This window comes from Triticum dicoccoides, chromosome 3A (genome assembly GCF_002162155.2).
Source record: "Triticum dicoccoides isolate Atlit2015 ecotype Zavitan chromosome 3A, WEW_v2.0, whole genome shotgun sequence".
NCBI lineage: Eukaryota > Viridiplantae > Streptophyta > Magnoliopsida > Poales > Poaceae > Triticum > Triticum dicoccoides.
Window position 1 is genome coordinate 658,949,357 of NC_041384.1, and position 19,000 is coordinate 658,968,356.

Sequence of the window (19,000 nt, forward strand, 5' to 3'; positions counted from 1 at the left end):
TCCTCCAAACCAAAGTTGCCTTAAAAGGTGTGGTGTCCGTCCCGACAAGGCGGCAGGGGTAGTACAACAATGGCTTTAGCTTGGAACCGTAGCTATAGGAGCTAAGGATACCTAGGCAGCGGACAGAGGAGCCCAAGATGTCCTACAAGGCGGCAGGGGCAGTACAACAATGGCGTTAGCTTGGAAGGGAGGATCGAATACAAAGGAGGAACAGAGTGAGGAAGACTTGGCTCCACGTGGGCCAGAGGAGGTCCGAACTCCAGCAAACCTACATCACACTGCTGGACGTTTGATATGTCCTAACACGGGGAAACAAGCTGAATCCCTCCAGTATACATAGAGAAACAGAAGCAACACAACATATGACCAAATCCAATTAGACAATTAGCCACAAAGATACACGCTTAGTTCACTGTTTCGACAAGACTACTCTAATCTCCAAGGTCGCTGATACATGAGTTCCTTCCATTTGAGCTCCGGTACAAAAATATCAAGAATGACTTTTGTTTTGATCTTCTAACAGTAGAAGGATTTCAAAGAAATTCCCCAAAAATGCATTTAATTTAATGCCTAATGTATACAGATAAAACTTCATCGCTCTGTCTTTTCCAGCATCAGAATTGACCTTCATGTTTGTGTCTTAGTATCTTCTACGTACTGGAATGGAATTTGATCCAGAACGGTTACCACCATACCCACCACCACCAAACCCACCTCGGCCCCTTGACCGGAAATTACCTCCTGGATACAAAACAAGACCAAATTAGCAAAATAGAATCAGAACAAGCACAGTATGCAACATTTTACTCACAACTTTTATGATCTCTTCCCGAACCAAACATGAATCTTTCAATTCATTTGGCTCTCACGCTCATTTTTTTTCTATAGCTATTTCCATATCTTTTTTTTAAGTAATGAGCCTATCCTATCTTCTTTTTTATGTTTATATATTTCAATATACCGAAACCTATATAAGACTAGATAAATATTAATAGGACTCTTCCACCTAGATAAAAATATATCATGGTCAGAAAAGTTGTTTCTTTATTTGTATTTGCCCTCTAGTTAATAATTTCAATTTCATTAAGAAAAACTAACTAAATAAATGGAGAACATTTGGGTGGGTACCTCCTCCCATAGAACCAGCAGACTTGGACATAGCTTCTAACGCTGGATTCACAACCTGCCCAGCTTCGCGCAAGATCTTAACGAGATTCCTTGAATATTTTGCATTGGAATGTGTGAAGAACGTGAATGCCATCCCGGTAGCACCGGCACGGCCAGTGCGACCTATCCTATGAATATAATCCTCGATAGTTGTCGGGAAATCAAAATTAATCACACACTTAATATCCTTCACATCTGCAAAATTAAAAGACCATCATCAGCATACAAACAAGATAAATGCGTCACCCTGATTCCTGAATACCACTGCAGACCACACTGGGCATCAACATTGTCGATCTCCACAGAAAGGTAGCACATGGCTTAGACAAGATCCAAAGAACACTGCACAAGGCTTCACTTTCAACATCTACAGCTAACACAAGTCGAAGGGGCTGCAGAACTGAACTGGGTATCAATCACTGCTGGATGTGGAATTGATGGTGCTTAAACTCTCAAGCCTTTTTTACAGAGCGTGTGACTTCTATTATCCAATGATGTACCAACACCAACATGTATCCATGTGAACCAGAACAAATCTGTCGTCCACACCAATCCAACACAGGCCGCAATGCTTAGGTGCTTCATCAGAGGTCAACTTGAGGATTTCAATGACAATACTACAAACCATCTTTATACCAATTGGCAGTGATACCGACAGACAAGGGAGGCACTTATTAAGCAGGTAATAAGTATAGAGGGCAGGGAGATCCTTACAGTTCTATAAGAAGAACAAATTATCTTGATTACCTATACAAGTCATAATGTGTGAGCGCTTTTATTGCTTTACACCAACAAGGGCTGTCACAGTGCTCCATGAAGAGAGTTTTAACTTGTCTTACTCTAGATATAGCTCATATCACTGAAACCATGGCAACTAATACTTTGTCTAACAAAACATATTAAATAAAAACACTTCTAGTTACAACACTAAGATACAAAACATTAGAGAAGTTGTATCTAAACACATATTTAATGTATATGATGATACAAGCTATGTATCAAAATGTAAGATGTTTTTGTAGGCTAGTTTAGCCATTAAAAACGTTTTATAGTTTGGTACGGAGGTAGTATAACTTAAGATATGATGCATTGGGAGTGCCTTATGCATAACTAGGCATGTTGGTATATGTGCATTCAGAATTATTAGCAATATTATCTCGACAAATCAATGTAATGGAAGATGTTAAGATGCAAAACATGGACTACTGCTAGTTAACCAAGATGGTACGGTTTTTTATAATAAGGCATGTAAAGGATGGTACTTACCGAAGAAGACAGCAACAAATATTTAGCAATGCTTACAGAAGATGTCTTCCAAGGATAGTTGGAAAACCATTAAGATGCATATTAAATAATAGATGCTCAAGCAAAGATGCTAAAAAAATCAACTAACAGAAGCTAAATAGTATATTGCCCTCTTTAAAAGTAAGTTAAGGATCTCCCTCAAATGCAAAGCCCACGGGTCTAACAGGTCTCTAAATCGTAGCCAACTTAGTTACCATGATAGATGGAAACTGAAGTCCCTGGTAACACTGCCAATTGCTTACGCTCAAGTGAGGCAAACGGAGGGAAAAGATGATCTACCTCTGACTTGATAGCACCTCGCATACACCACCAACCCACAAGTTCAGTTCACTCAACCAAAAGCAGCTGAACAGCCCTCCGACTTATCATCCCTGAGCACTTGGAACTATAACATAATCCTAATATTCAAACAAGTCACCATACCAAGACCACGTGCCGCTACATCTGTGGCAGCCATTATAGGACTCTTCCCATTCTTAAACTCTGCCAGAACATAGTCCCTTTCAGACTGAGCTTTATCACCATGTATAGATAATGCTGGCCATCCGTCCATTCTAAGTTGCCGAGTGACCTTATCACATTCCTTTTTTGTTTGAAAAAATATCAAGATTCGGCTCCCGTCCATCAGATCAGATAAAAGTTTACTTAGCCTGACAGAAAAGAAGTGGAAACAGAACACATATTGTCAGTTCTGTAACTACTAGACTGAATTGTGACTTAGTGTACTACTAGATAGGATGTGAGTAGTACATACCTGGGATATTTTTCATGATCCGAGATAACTTCAACAATTTGCTGTATGGAATGGTTAGCTTTAAGTTCAGCTGTTCCTATCATTACCTGCATAGCATAGCATAGGATTACATGTGAAAAGTTAATGGCTGAATGAACAAAATTGTCTAGCCAACATTTCAACTTCATGTGGCACTCCAGTACAAGGTTTGCCTGTCTGGACAGATCTATCAGCCTATGTGCCCCGTGCCGCCAGCATTTTAGACGTGCATACGCCAGATTTGGACGTATCTGTGCCTTTTGAATTGAAGGTCACAAAAGGAATGTAAGTAATGACACAGCGGAAACCATGCACACCTTGTAAGGGTTTTGTAGAAATTGTCTAGCCAGCGTTTCAACTTCTCTCGGCCACGTGGCACTCCAGTACAAGGTTTGTCTGTCCGGACGGATCTATCAACAGCAGAAGCATGCAATACCATAAGAAACATGGAAACAGGAGTAAATCATAAGATTTCGTAGTCAGCTCTGGAAGTACATACTTGTGCCAATATTTTTCGAATCTGAGGTTCAAAACCCATATCGAGCATACGATCTGCCTCATCCAGGACAAGGTATGTAACCCGACGTAGGTTTGTGTGACCAGCTTCCAGCATATCTATCAACCGGCCAGGTGTTGCAATGACAATTTCAACTCCTAGCAATAGAGATCACAGGCAACAGAGTTAGCTTCGAAATCATTATTCTCAAAAAGAAGTATGTAGAAGCACTAAATACCTCTCCTTAGGTCACGTATTTGTGGTCCCTTAGGTGCTCCACCATAGATACATGTGCTTCTAGTTCTCGAGTATGATCCAAATTTTGTAGCTTCTGCCTGTATTTGGACAGCCAGTTCTCTTGTTGGAGCAAGGATCAAGACAATCGGGCCATCACCTTGTTCTACATCCATTGCAATCATTGATTAATAAGATGGATCAAATCTATCAACAATTTATAGCATGCATAATGCAACAATAGGAACATACCTAGTCGAGGCTGTGCACCAACATGAACCAAACCAGGTAGTATGTAAGATAGTGTTTTCCCAGATCCAGTTTCTGCAATACCAATCACGTCCCTGCCCTTCAAGGCCATCGGCCAACCCTGAGCTTGGATAGGCGTTGGCTCCACAAATCCGGACTTAGCAATTGCTTGCATGCAGTAATCTGTTCAGACATAGTGAAAAGGGCACATAATTAGCAATTGCTTGCATGCAGTAATCTGTTCAAACATAGTGAAAAGGGCACATAATCATGTTCATCTTCATACAAGGCATGCTGCAGTACTCCCAGCTTAAGCAGCTCGCGGCTAGGATAACGTTATGCTTCAAATTACCACTGCATACCTGGAAAGTTAGCTTCATGGAAGAAGCGGATAGGCTTGGGCACCTCCCGGCCCTCCACGGTGATGTCCCGGAGCTGACGGTACTGCGCCACCTCCGTGTCCGACATAGCCTGCACGGCGGGGCACTCCACGTAGAAGCTCTTCTCGAACGGTATAAGGCCCCGGAAGTCCGCCTTGGGCAGGTTGAGCGAGTCGAGCCCGTCCCTCCCGTTGCTGCCTCCTCTGCCACCGCCGCCACGGAAGCCACCTGGTCCACCGCCACCGCCGCCTCTACCTCTACCGCCGTATCCCATGCCACCGCCGTAGCCTCCGCCGCCCTGGCCGAAGCCGCCGACGGGGGCGGCCATGGGCGTGTACGGCGCGGCGTAGGGGTTCTGGGCGGGGGCCACGGGGACGGGCGGGGCGAGTATAGGGGCCGCGGCAAGGTCGCTGCACGGAGGAATCAACCGAGCGAGCTCATGTCAGATCAGATCGAGGATGCTCAACACGCGAGCTAGGGTTGGGTAAGGGGGGTCGCGTACCTGCGCCTGTCGCGGTAGGAGGAGGGGTCGGCGTAGCGGTTGTCGGCGTAGGGATTCATGGCGGCCGCTCGGGGGATTGGGCTGGCCGGAGATCGGCGGGGGGGCGCTGGTGGAGGGAGGCCGCCGGGGACGCTCGGGGAGGATAGATTTGGAGGAGTGGATCTGTCGGGCACGAGGCGGCGGGCGGGTGGAGGCGTGCGTTTGCGCTTGCGGGCGGTGGGTGTGCTTTTGATGGTGGTGCGTGTGGGGACGGGACGGGAACGGGACGGGGGCTAGGTTTTCGTGGCCGACGTATCGGAAATCAGAGAATAGTCTGCCGACTTCGGGTCCGAGGAGCACAAGTCCCTCACGCAACTCGCCGCGCGTCGACGGGCCGGGCTAAATATCTTGGGCTTTGCGTGGCGTGGAGCTGACGTCGTAGTAGGCCCACGCACTAATAACTTGTGCGCATTGCTAAAAAAACACTAATAACTATAGGGTTACATATATATGGACCCTAAAAATTTCTCGTGGTATGTCCACCGGCCGGCGGTCTTCCGCTGCCGCGAGTCTCCGATTGTTTCGAGCACCGGCTCTCGGATGGATGGACTGCTGGGAGATGGCGAGTGAGGGATACACATCGGGTGGGGGAAAGGAAGAGGCCGGCCTTGAGGACATGTTGCAGCTCACTCACTATAATCTGATTTAGAGAACTTTGCCCTTATGGCGGAACTAGTCCAATGTGCGCACAAGAGGAAGCTACTTGATACGTCTTCAACGTATTTATAATTTTTTATTGTTTCGTACTATTATATTATCTGTTTTGAATGTTAATGAGCTTTATTTTACATTTTTATATTATTTTTGAGACTAACCTATTAACCCAAGGCCCAGTGCAAATTGCTGTTTTTTTGTCTATTTCAGTGTTTCGTGAAAAAGGAATATCAAACGGAATCCAAACGGAATGAAACCTTTGGAAACGTGATTTTTAGAAAAAACTTGAACCAGAGGACTTAAAGTGGACGTCAAGAAACGAATGAGGTGTCCATGAGGCAGGGGGGCGCGCCCTCCCCCCTCGTGGCTCAACCGACCCACTTCTTCCTCCTATATATACTCATATACCCTGAAAATAACCAGGAGCAGCACGAAACCATATTTCCACCGTCGCAACTTTCTGTACCCAAGAGATCCCATCTTGGGGCTTTCTCCAGAGCTCCGCCGAAGGGGGAATCGATCACGGAGGGCCTTTACCTCAACTCCATGGCCTCTTCGGTGATGTGTGAATAGTTTCTTCAGACCTTCGGGTCCATTGTTATTAGCCAGATGGCTTCTTCTCTCTCTTTGAATCTCAATACAAAGTTCTCCTCAATCTTCTTGGAGATCTATTCGATGTAACTCTTTTTGCGGTGTGTTTGTCGAGATCCTATGAATTTGTGGGTTTATGATCAAGTCAATCTATGAATAATATTTAATTCTTCTCTAAAATCTTTTATGCATGATTGGTTATCTTTGCAAGTCTCTTCGAATTATCAGTTTCGTTTGGCCTACTATATTGATATTTCTTGCAATGGGAGAAGTGCTTAGATTTGGGTTCAATCTTGGGGTGCTCGATCCAAGTGACAAAAAGAAAAACGACACGTATTGTATTGTTGTCATCGAGGATAAAAAGATGGGGTTTATATCATATTGCTTGAGTTTATCCCTCTACATCATGTCATCTTACCTAATGTGTTATTCTGTTCTTATGAACTTAATACTCTAAATGCATACTGGATAGCGGTCGATGTGTCGAGTAATAGTAGTAGATACAGGCGGGGGTCGGTCTACTTGTCACGGACGTGATGCCTATATACATGATCATGTCTAGATATTCTCATAATTATTCGCTTTTCTATCAATTGCTCGACAGTAATTCGTTCATCCACAGTAATACCTATGTTATCTTGAGAGAAGCCACTAGTGAAACCTATGGCCCCCGAGTCTATTCTCCATCATATAAGTTTTCAATCTATTTTATTTTGCAATCTTTATTTTCCAATCTATATCATAAAAATACCAAAAATATTTATCTTATTATTATTATCTCTATCGGATCTCACTCTCGTAAGTGACCGTGAAGGGATTGACAACCCCTTTATCGTGTTGGTTGCGAGGTTCTTATTTGTTTATGTAGGTACGAGGGACTTGCATGTGGCCTCCTGCTGGATTGATACCTTGGTTCTCAAAAACTGAGGGAAATACTTACGCTACTTTGCTGCATCATCCTTTCCTCTTCAAGGGAAAACCAACGCAGTGCTCAAGAGGTAGCAATAAGGATTTCTGACGCCGTTGCCGGGGAGTCTACGCACAAGTCAAGACATACCAAGTACCCATCACAAACGCTTATCCCTCGCATTACATTATTTGTCATTTGCCTCTCGTTTTTCTCTTCCCCACTTCACCCTTGTCGTTTTATTTGCCCTCTTTTTCTTTCGCTTTTTCTTTCGCTTGCTTCATCGTTATGGCTAGTCCTTTATCTACTCCTTTGTCTCCTGAGAATGAGGTCCTTAATTTTAAACAAAGGGAGGGAGAAAACCTAAAAGATGCTTGGTTCAGAATTTGCAATGCGTAAAATAGATCTACTAGGAAGCAATCTACTTCCGTTTTTCTTCGCAATTTTTATGTAGGCATCTGTAACACCCACGATGCGGCTATATCTCCCACGTGTCGGAGCACGACTTAGAGGCATAACCGCATAGTAGGTGTTACAAGTTGGTAATCAGAGCCTTCCCCGACTTAGGAGCCCCCTGCTTGTTCGAATCGCTGGCGTTGTTGAGTCTAGAAAAATGTTTTGAGTCTTATAGGATTATATATATCGGAGAGTAGGATTCTTTTTACTTCTCAGTCCCTTCGTCGCTCTGGTGAGGCCTCCTGACGTAGAGTTTTGACTCTTCTCTCCTCAAATTTCACGAAAAAAATTTAGGATCACGCGGGTATCTTGGAGTCGTTCCAATGGTTTTGTGACGAGAACATTGTTCTTGGTGCCTCATGACATTTAGGGGTTGTTGCAGTGTCCCGGGTAGTTGAGCTCTGAGGTGTTGTCGTCACAATTTTATCGTTGCAGTTCTGGAATACCTGAGTTTCGCCGACATCGAAAATCTCCTTTATGCAATTGTTGGTGAGATAACCTCGACGCCACCCAGTACTGGGGCGGGAGTTTGGGAGTATTGCCATAACTCGTATAACGGATGCTTTTCGAATGTTGAGGTAAATGATTTCCGAAGGTTTCTTGGTTATGTGTTGAAGGATGGATACAGTTGGATGTAGGATTTGCTAGTTTTGGTGAGATATTATGCTTCCCATGTATCCTCAACACCTGATTGCATAACTGGAAAGTTTCAGGAGTTTATAAGTGGGAATTCAAGTATCACGTAGGATATCTTTCCAACAGACACATGATACGATATGGGATCTATCATATGTTTGTTTCCGGCTTATTCTGCAAGCCAATCCTTTGTTTTCTTTTATTTGTGGTATTCGAGTTGCTTCAATGTCAAGTGTTGATTCCATACCTTTCCTAAGCGGTGTCCTCATATTTCTATGGGAATACTAATCCTTCTTGATTATCGAGATTGTCATGTCAATTCTTTTCCAACCGGCATGTTCCTCTTCAAGTGGATTCGATTATTTCAACATTCGCAAGATCACCTCTTAGTTTTCCCAATGTTATTTGTTTCATCCGTCCCAAGTTTCCTTTGTTTTCCCGCCCTCCCACCCTTTTTCTTCAAGGACTAAGATTGCTTAATCAAGTATCCATCTCATGGATGTGAAGTCTCTTCATTCCTTTCTTTCAGTGTTCTTATCCGGTGATTCTCATGAAGATTCAAACGGAGCTTAAGTTCATCATTCTTCGTTCTTTCTCTTCTCCGGTGGATTAAATTCAAGCTTTGTTGATCATACCTTTCCTCGGTTCAAATTTTTTCCCATACCGGTGCACCTCTTTATTATTCACCTCTCACTATTCATTTGTTTTGGAGTGCTGAAGATATCTCGAAGATTCGCGTTTCCATTCCTAATTCCATTCAAGTTATTTCGTGGTTGTCACCTTATTCAGGCCATTTAAATCAATCGGTGCAATATCTTTCAAGTAATCGTTCAACGGCGTTTCTTTTGAGTGGGCCCTAACCCACAGGTCTTTTCCCAGGATCTTACCTGACTCTTCTAATTTTCCCGGAGCGATTATCAAATCTTTTAAAGTTTGATGTAAGAATGAATTTTCATCAGTCAATTGCCTTCTCCAATATCGCTTTCAAATTCTTTTCATCTTTGGCTCAACCTCTCCTCTTTTAATCATTCCGGAGTATCTCAACAATTCATGGTGCTTTTTCTCTTCGTCATTCTCAACATTTGAGGATCGAACAAGAGTTTTCCCTCCATATCTTGCTCCATTCTCTGCAAGATTCATGGTGCTAGCCTTATGCCATCCTCTCATAATTGTTTTCGATTGTGAGAATTCTTTTAACCCTTCCGGAGCAATTCAAGAGTCTTTTCAGTTTGATTCTCCGAAGGCCATCATTTCGGGGTTATTCATTCTCAGCTTTCAGCTATTGTTCTCCAAATCTTACCGGTGCATCATTCAAATATTCTTTACTCAGATCGTGATCTCTTCTTTCTCATGTATCTAAATTCCCTCAAGTATCTTCATTCATTCTCTAATTCTTCCCGGTGTTTCCTTATCTTTTCTTTGTTTGTTTTCAATTCTTACGGTGGTTTTCTCAAGATTCTCTTCCATGGTGATCATATCAATTCATTCGTTGTTTCAATCCTACCGGTGTTTCGTTGAAGGCCTTATCAAGTTATCGATATCTCTCTTAAACCTTTCTACGAGAATAAGTAGTATGCCAAATCCGTTGCTTGTCATCAATTTAAATTGGTGAAGGATGCGCATAACGTAATTCTTATTGTTGTTTCATCCAAGGGATCTAATTTATTCTTTCCGGAGTTGTTCATCATATCACATTCTCGGTCTGAGATGCTTCATCTTTTCTTTTCCCGGAGTTCCAAGCTCTCTCAATTATATCATCGCGAAGATCCATCTTGAATCATTACAAGGCTTCACCTTGTGTTTTCAACTTCTCTTTCTTTTTATCATCATTTTGTTACCGGAGTTCTTCATGGAGGTTTAACATGGTTGTTCGTCAAGGATTCTTTTAATTCCTCAATGGTTCTTCAAGATTCCTCTCGGAGTTAAGATCCGTCAAGCTTTACTCTAAAATAAACATGGTGTTCAACACATGTCTTGCTTTGGGAAGTTCAACCTTTCTTCATTTTGCATTCCAACATGCAATTCTTTCATATCTTATCTTTTCAGGTGGTGTTATGCCATTCGTGACAATTTGAGCTCGTGTTTCATGATACACATGTTGTCAAGAATGAGATATTTTAAATCCACCAATCTCTTCGTTGGAGTTATCTTGTGTCATTTTTCACCTAAAGCCTTCCCTAAGGATTGTTGCTATTTATGGTGCTTATAAATTGTAACACCCATGATGCCGCTATATCTCCCACGTGTCTGAGCACGACTTAGAGGCATAACCGCATAGTAGGCATGTCGCAAGAGGGGTAATCTTTACACATCCCATGTACTGAATAAGAATGGGATAAAGAGTTGGCTTACAATCGCCACTTCACACAATACATAAATATGGCATTACATCAACCAGATACAAACAAGGTCCGACTACGGAACCAAAATAAAAGAAGACTACCCCTTATGCAAAAGATCCCCGATCGCCCCAACTGGGCTCCACTACTGATCGAAAAGAAACGAAACAACACAACGAACACGAACTTCATCGAGCTCCTCCTTGAGCTTGGTTGCGTCACCTGCACGATATCATCGGCACCTGCAAGCTAGTTTTGGAAGTAATCTGTGAGTCACGGGGACTCAGCAATCTCGCACCCTCGCGATCAAGACTATTTAAGCTTATGGGTAGGAAAAGGTAGTGAGGTGGAACTGTAGCAAGCACTAGCATATATGGTGGCTAACTTACGCAAATGAGAGTGAGAAGAGAAGCAAAGCACGGTCATGAACTAGAAGTGATCAAGAAGTGATCCTAAAACTACTTACGTTCAAGCATAACTCCAACACCATGTTCACTTCCCGGACACCGCCGGAAAGAGACCATCACGGCTACACACGCGGTTGATGCATTTTACTTAAGTCAAGTGTCAAGTTCTCTACAACCGGACATTAACAAATTCCCATCTGCCCATAAACGTGGGCATGGCTTTCGAAAGTTCAAAACCCTGCAGGGGTGTCCCAACTTAGCCCATCACAAGCTCTCACGGTCAATGAAGGATATTCCTTCTCCCAGGAAGACCCGATCAGGCTCGGAATCCCGGTTACAAGACATTTCGGCAATGGTAAAACAAGACCAGCAAAGCCGCCCGATGCGCCGACATCCTGATAGGAGCTGCACATATCTCGTTCTCAGGGCAACACCGGATAGGTCAAGCTACGAGTAAAACCAACCCTCAAGTTTCCCCGAGGTGGCCCCGCAGGCTGCCCATTTCGGACCAACACTTAGAGAAGCACTGGTCCGGGGGGGTTAAAATAAAGATGACCCTTGAGTCTGCAGAACCCAAGTGAAGGTGATAGGTTGTTAGTGCAAATGGTAAAACCAAGGTTAGGCCTTGCTGGAGGAGTTTTATTCAAGGCGAACTATCAAGGGGTTCCCATTATAACCCAACCGCGTAAGGAATGCAAAATCAAGGAACATAACACCGGTATGACGGAAACTAGGGCGGCAAGAGTGGAACAAAACACCAGGCATAAGGCCAAGCCTTCCACCCTTTACCAAGTATATAGATGCATTAATTAAATAAGAGATATTGTGATATCCCAACAAAAATCCATGTTCCAACATGGAACAAACTCCATCTTCACCTGCAACTAACAACGCTATAAGAGGGGCTGAGCAAAGCAGTAACATAGCCAAACAACGGTTTGCTAGGACAAGGTGGGTTAGAGGCTTGACATGGCAATATGGGAGGCATGATATAGCAAGTGGTAGGTATCGCAGCATAGGCATAGCAATAGAGCGAGCAACTAGAAAGCAAAGATAGAGTGATTTCGAGGGTATGGTCATCTTGCCTGAGATCCCGCAAGGAAGAAGAACGACTCCAAGAAGAAGGCAAACGGACGAAGTCGAACGAATCCTCACAAACGCGACGTTATCGGAACCAACCCGAAGAAGCAACACCGGAAAGAAGCACACCACATAGTAAACAACCATCACATAAACATGGCATGATGCACAACCAAGTATGATGCATGTCCGGTTTAAATATGCATGGCATGGCAAAGTGCACAAACAAAACTACAAGTTAAGTGGAGCCCAATATGCAACGAGTTGCATATTGACGGAACACCACATCAATTATTTAGTTCTCTCTCGGTTATGTACTCACCAATATTAAATGTTGTTAAGCATGTCAAGAGGTGAAACGTAACAAAACTATACCATCTAAACAATTTAAATGGGGCCGGATATAACAAACAACAAACCCGGTAAATCCCCATATGCATTAGTAATTTAATGCAAACAACAATTTTAAACATTCTTGGTGTTATTATCATGATGCGGATGACATGTTCAAGTTTATGCAAATTTTATGAAAATGTTGACATGAGCATATTATGAAGCATTTGTCACCGTGGTGGAAAGGAAAGGGGGCCACGACGATGATTCTGAAAATGGTGCCACGACAACATATCTGTTTCTGGTAACTCGATTGAGATGCCGGTGCAAAAGGAAAAGTGACGGTGGCGTGTCATGCAAGGATGGTGGGGTAATCCCGGATACCGGGTCCCCACGGGTTAGCGGCAAAAGAGGAGGACCGAGCAAGTGACAACTCGGACACGGTGCAGACAACGGGTGCATCTCATACATCACACAACATGCATTCGTTCCACGGGTCAGCGTCTCGGCGGTTATACCTTTCGGAGCGTGCATTATCGGAACGGATCAAGTTCATAGCGGAAGTAGGCGTTCTCGCAACGGTAGTGGAAGTAGTGGTCCTCGCTTCATAGATGTTCACACTCCGTAGGTGTTCGGGGTCAAAACAAGGAACTTGACGTCCATGGGTCTTCGAGGGTCGACGGTACATGTTCTGTAAACTTTCGAGCAGCGGTAGTGGTACACGTTCACGGAGTAGGTCGTACATGTCGTCGGTAGATGTTCACTTGACGGCCTTCAACGGCGGTAGTTGTTCTCATTTCATAGTGGAACTTGACGGATCCGAGGACTCCGGCGTAGTGGTACTTGGCGTCTCATCGTGTAGTCGTTTGCCGTAGTCGGACTTGACAAAGTGTACTCCGGCGGTAGTCGTGGTACTTGGCAGCAGAAAACACACGTCGTGGGTACTCGAACTTGGCGTAGATACGTTCTCCGGGGATGGCCTTGGAGCTTGCCAGCGTGTCTGCGGGCTACTATAGGCGAAGCAGGAGAGCGGTTTGGACCTGGCGCAACACCGTCTGCGGTCAACGCACAGGGCGGGACGACATGCACGAGCAAGACGAGCACTCCGATCGATGCAGGAGAGCCGTGGGCGGCAAACTTGGTGCGGAGGTGACCCCTGGTGACGCACGCATGGCGGGGACGAGAGGATCCGACCCAACGTGAACGGATCTGGCGATCTCCGGTGATGAACGTAGCAGGGCGGCGACGTGAGGCTTGACAGTGTGGACTTGAAGCGAGGAGGAGGCCACGGCAGGAGGTCGGCGACGTGGCGGAGCAAGGAGGAGGTTCGGCGATGATGCTGGGATGACGGCTCCAGCACGGGGATGCATGGATCCCGTTGGAGTCGAGTCCAGAGGCGAGCGACGCGGCTTCCTGAGGAGCTTGGGGCGGTCATGGGGGAACGGGCGCATGATGGAGGCGGGGTAGAGCAGAGGGAGCGAGGGGATCAGGGGAGAAGACAGCCAGCGCGCCCTCTCCTGCGTGTGGTGACGGTGCGAGGGAGGATAGGGGATCGAGGGAGAGAACGAGTAGGGAGAGAGGTGGCGGCGTGCGGGAACGAAGAAGGGAGAGATCGAGCAGGGAGAGAGATGGCATCGAGGGAGCGCGAGGCTGGCGGCGCGAGGGGAAGGGATCGAGGGAGAAGGGAGTCGGGCTCCCTGGTGTCTAGGGTTGCGGCACTAGTGGAGGCGGCTGGGCCTAACAGGCCATGAAGCAGGATGGGCCGGCCTGGCTGAAGGGCTTGCGGTGGCCTGGGCCTTGGGCCAAAATGGTCCTAGTTGGACACAAGTGGCGGCTGGGCTTCTCTCTTCCTTCTCTCTCTTTTCATTAACAGAGAACTAGAAGAAAGGAAAGAAGACAAGAGAAGGTTGGAAGAAGAATTAGGGCATGTGGTTAATTTTCTTGGACTCACAAAAATAATCTGTTCGAAGAAAATAGAAATGGCCAAGATTGAAAGATATAAATTCAAACTCATTTGAATTTAATTCAAATGGGGTTGAACTAAGACTCGGTAAAAGGAAGGTCCAATAAATGTTGAGAATTTAGGAGGAGCCTCGATAAAAGAGATGAGAGATATTGGCAAGGTTTGAAGGTCAAACTCGAAGAGGAATAGACATGGTAATTATTTTGCACGTGTGTCATGATGATTCCAAATTAATGGAATATTTAATATAGCTCCCTAAAATATTGGGAGGATATGTTATATAGAGAAATCACCAAGTGAGTTCCCTCGATTTAAATGGACCGAAGATCCATGCAATTTACTTAGTTGAGTTGCAAAAGATTTATGAGAAGATGGCATGATGACATGATGCAATGCAAAAATAAAAGGGCTGGCACAAATGAAACACACGGCGAAACCCAGAAACCCTGGAAGGCATCTGAAGCTCCGGTCTTGGGACGTTACATAAATGATCCAAGTTCTTCATTTATCCTCCCGGTGATATAAGTTTCTCGTCTCCTTGTTGATATCAATCCAATCTATTGTTTCCGTTAGTGGCGGAATTTCACCTCATAGTTTTGAGAGGTGCTCCATAAGCCCACTACAACCTTGTTCTTTTCGTTGTTGGTGTTCCAACAACTCCGTTCGACCCTTCTCCTAAAGATGCTTTTCAAGCTCATTTGAGGTAGAAGATGTTGTTTTCTCCTCCGTTCATTCCATTCCATTCTCTCATTTCTTCCGAAGGTTTTGTGATGTTGCTCTTTTCAATCATCATCTCGAATGGTAAGGATCGTGTTCTTTTCGTGCCTATCCATTCAACCGAAGTATCGTGTTCTTCATTCAGGTTCTCTTATCTTATCAAGTTTTGCCTCCATTCCCAACCGGAGTGTTGTCGTAATTGATTTTTATCGTTCCTTGTACATCTCGTTTCTACCAGAATGCTTGCATGTACGTCTTGTCCATTGCAACCCTTTTCTTATGGCTGTCTGTTGGAAATATGCCCTAGAGGCAATAATAAATTAGTTATTATTATATTTCCTTGTTCATGATAATCATTTATTATCCATGCTAGAATTGTATTGATAGGAAACTCAGATACATGTGTGGATACATAGACAACACCATGTCCCTAGTAAGCCTCTAGTTGACTAGCTCGTTGATCAATAGATGGTTACGGTTTCCTGACCATGGACATTGGATGTCATTGATAACGGTATCACATCATTAGAAGAATGATGTGATGGACAAGACCCAATCCTAAGCATAGCACAAGATCGTGTAGTTCGCATGCTAAAGCTTTTCTAATGTCAAGTATCATTTCCTTAGACCATGAGATTGTGCAACTCACGGATACTGTAGGAATACTTTGGGTGTGCCAAACGTCACAACGTAACTGGGTGGCTATAAAGGTGCACTACGGGTATCTCCGAAAGTGTCTGTTGGGTTGGCACGAATCGAGACTGGGATTTGTCACTCCGTGTGACGGAGAGGTATCTCTGGGCCCACTCGGTAGGACATCATCATAATGTGCACAATGTGATCAAGGAGTTGATCACGGGATGATGTGTTACGGAACGAGTAAAGGGACTTGCCGGTAACGAGATTGAACAAGGTATCGGGATACCGACGATCGAATCTCGGGCAAGTATCGTACCGCTAGACAAAGGGAATTATATACGGGATTGATTAAGTCCTTGACATCGTGGTTCATCCAATGAGATCATCATGGAACATGTGGGAGCCAACATGGGTATCCAGATCCCGCTGTTGGTTATTGACCGGAGAGGTGTCTCGGTCATGTCTGCATGTTTCCCGAACCCGTAGGGTCTACACACTTAAGGTTCGATGATGCTAGAGTTATAGGGAATAGATATACGTGGTTACCGAATGTTGTTCGGAGTCCCGGATGAGATCCCGGATGTCACGAGGAGTTCCAGAATTGTCTGGAGGTAAATATTTATATATGGGAAGTCCTGTTTTGGTCGCCGGAAAGGTTTCGGGGTTTATTGGTAACGTACCGGGACCACCGGGAGGGTCCCGGGGGTCCACCAAGTGGGGCCACAAGCCCCGGAGGGCTGCATGGGCCAAGTGTGGGAGGGGACCAGCCCCAGGTGGGCTGGTGCGCCCCCTACAAGGGCCCAAGGCGCCTAAGGGGAGGAGGGGGGCAAACCCTAAGGGCAGATGGGCCTTAGGGCCCATGCCTGGTGCGCCTCCCTCTCCCCCTCCACCTGGCCGCCACCCAGATGGGATCTGGGGGCTGCCGCCACCCCTAGGGAGGGAACCCTAGGTGGGGGCGCAGCCCCTCCCCTCCCCCTATATATACTTGAGGTTTGGGCTGCCCAAGACACACGAGTTCCTCTCCTTCTTGGCGCAACCCTACCCCTCTCCCTCCTCGTCTCTTGCGGTGCTTGGCGAAGCCCTGCTGGAGTACCACGCTCGTCCACCACCACCACGCCGTTGTGTTGCTGCTGTATGGAGTCTTCCTTAACCTCTCCCTCTCTCCTTGCTGGATCAAGGCATGGGAGACGTCACCGGGCTGTACGTGTGTTGAACGCGGAGGTGCCGTCCGTTCGGCACTAGGATCTCCGGTGATTTGGATCACGACGAGTACGACTCCTTCAACCCCGTTCTCTTGAACGCTTTCGCTTAGCGATCTACAAGGGTATGTAGATGCACTCTCCTTCCCCTCGTTACTGGTTTCTCCATAGATAGATCTTGGTGACACATAGGAAAATTTTGAATTTCTGCTACGTTCCCCAACACTGTCAACCTACAAGGTTCCCGTAATGTTCCTTGTTCCTCCTTTCTAACGGAGTGTTTTCAACCTCGTTCAGCTCCGTTATATTCTCTTCTCAAGGTTCTCTGGTTTCACTCGTTTGTCAAAGAAGCAACTTAGTTTTACCTCTTCCTCTTCCTCTTCTGTTTTTTCTTTGGTGCCTTCCTAGATCTCGGGACGAGATCCTCTCGTAGTGGTGGAGTGTTGTGACGCCCCAAGACCGGAGCTTCAGATGCCTTCCATGTTTTTCCGAGTTTCGCCGTGTATTTCATTTGCTCTCTTGCATTGCATCATGTCATCATGCCATCATATCAGTAATTTTATAACTCTTCTAAATAAATTGCATGGATCTTCGGTCCATTTAAACCGAGGGAATTCACATGGTGATTCTCTTTATAACATATCCTCCCGATATTAGGGAGCTATATTAAATATTCTAATATTTTGGATTCACCCATAAACACACTTGCAAAATATCCCAATGCCCTTGTTATCTTAATTCTTGGTCTCCAACATTGCCATATATTCTTTCATCATATTCCAGAGCTCTACCAAAAATCCAAACATTTTTGGACACCTCTAATTCCTAGCCCTTGTTCAAACCATTTGAATTAAATTCAAATGACTTTGAATTAAATTCTTGCAATCATGCCTCTCCTATTTTTTATGGACCGTGCACATTTTTACGAGTCCGTGAAAATTATCCCAGTTCCCAAATTCCTTCTCCAACCTTTTCTTTCTCTTATTTATGTCTTTGCTATTTGCTATTTTTGGCAAATAAAAAGAAATGAGAAAGAGAGTAGGAGAGAGAGCAGCCCAGGAGGCCCCTGGCCGTTTTCCTCTCCACTGGGCCGGCCTCCTAAGGCCTAGCAGCAGCCAGCTACCAGAGGCCCACCTATCCCTTCCTAACCTAGCCCACATACCCTTCAGCACCCCTCCTCCTCGTTCCCTCGCGCCGCCAGAGCCTCCTGCTCGATCCTCTCGCTCCCTTCCTCACCTTACAGCGTGACCAGGAGGGGCTCCCGATCCCAGTCCCGAGCTCCTTCGAACAGCCGGAGCCCTCGCCGGCTACCCCGAAACCGCGCCGCTCCTTCTGCATGCAGTCGTCCGCGACCACCAGGAGGCCGCCGCCTCGCTCCGCCCCTTCAACGAACCGCGCCGCGGCTCGCCCCGCGCCTCTGCTGCCGGCAATCGAGGCCGCTGGAGCATGCCACCATCGACCTCCTCGGCCACTCGGGTCGTGCCATCTCTTCGTCGTGCCCTCCTTCTCTTCTGTCGTGCTCTGACCCCATCTCTAGACGCGCGCGTCCACCGACACCATCTTCCTCCATCGCCCGCTTCCCCTGTTCTCCTTCCCATGCGCCGGCCCCTTCTCCCGTGCGCCTCCCTCTGCAGCGCCAGGCCGCGACCGCGCCTTCCTCTCCTACACCTCGTCTCCGACGCCGACAAGCCTGCCGCCGTCCTCCAGGGTCTCTCCCTTCCTTCTGTCGCCTGACTCTCTTCCGGCAGCGCCGCCGCGCCTGCACCCCGCTTCTCACGCAGACGACCTCGTATCCTCGCCTGCGTTGCTCCCCTGCATCACCACCATGCCATGCTCGTTGTTGCATCATGAGTTGCCTTTCATGACTGCCTGCATCAAGCTTCCACCTCGGCCATCTGCTAGAAGTTTCGGCATGGCCATGGCTGAGAACCAACC

At 45.9% G+C, this 19,000-nt stretch overlaps 1 protein-coding gene across 2 annotated transcripts; it reads right to left on the minus strand.

The window, feature by feature from the left end:
• Positions 1-347: 347 nt before the first annotated feature.
• Positions 348-5,337, minus strand: LOC119270019 (DEAD-box ATP-dependent RNA helicase 30-like). 2 transcript variants are annotated; one of them, XM_037551962.1, is made up of 10 exons: positions 5,106-5,337; positions 4,586-5,013; positions 4,227-4,406; positions 3,979-4,140; positions 3,744-3,898; positions 3,562-3,654; positions 3,227-3,312; positions 2,896-3,122; positions 1,129-1,362; positions 348-741 (listed from the first exon to the last, which is right to left on the minus strand). In XM_037551962.1, the coding sequence occupies exons 1-10, from the start codon at positions 5,162-5,164 to the stop codon at positions 641-643; spliced, it is 1,725 nt and encodes a 574-aa protein (XP_037407859.1). In that variant the 5' UTR covers positions 5,165-5,337; the 3' UTR covers positions 348-640. The 2 variants fall into 2 exon arrangements, 1 of the variants encoding a protein (XP_037407859.1); XR_005133889.1 differs by lacking the exon at positions 348-741 and having other exon boundaries at positions 1,227-1,362; positions 2,752-3,122; positions 5,106-5,335.
• Between the last annotated feature and the right edge of the window lie 13,663 nt (positions 5,338-19,000).

Excerpts from the sequence above, each read along its gene's own strand:
- LOC119270019 (XM_037551962.1), bottom strand. The coding sequence starts at position 5,164 with ATGAATCCCTACGCCGACAACCGCTACGCCGACCCCTCCTCCTACCGC. Across the intron at positions 3,899-3,978 it reads AATACGTGACCTAAGGAGAG|GAGTTGAAATTGTCATTGCA; the intron begins GTATTTAGTGCT and ends CTCTATTGCTAG. Across the intron at positions 3,313-3,561 it reads TTCTACAAAACCCTTACAAG|GTAATGATAGGAACAGCTGA; the intron begins GTGTGCATGGTT and ends TATGCTATGCAG.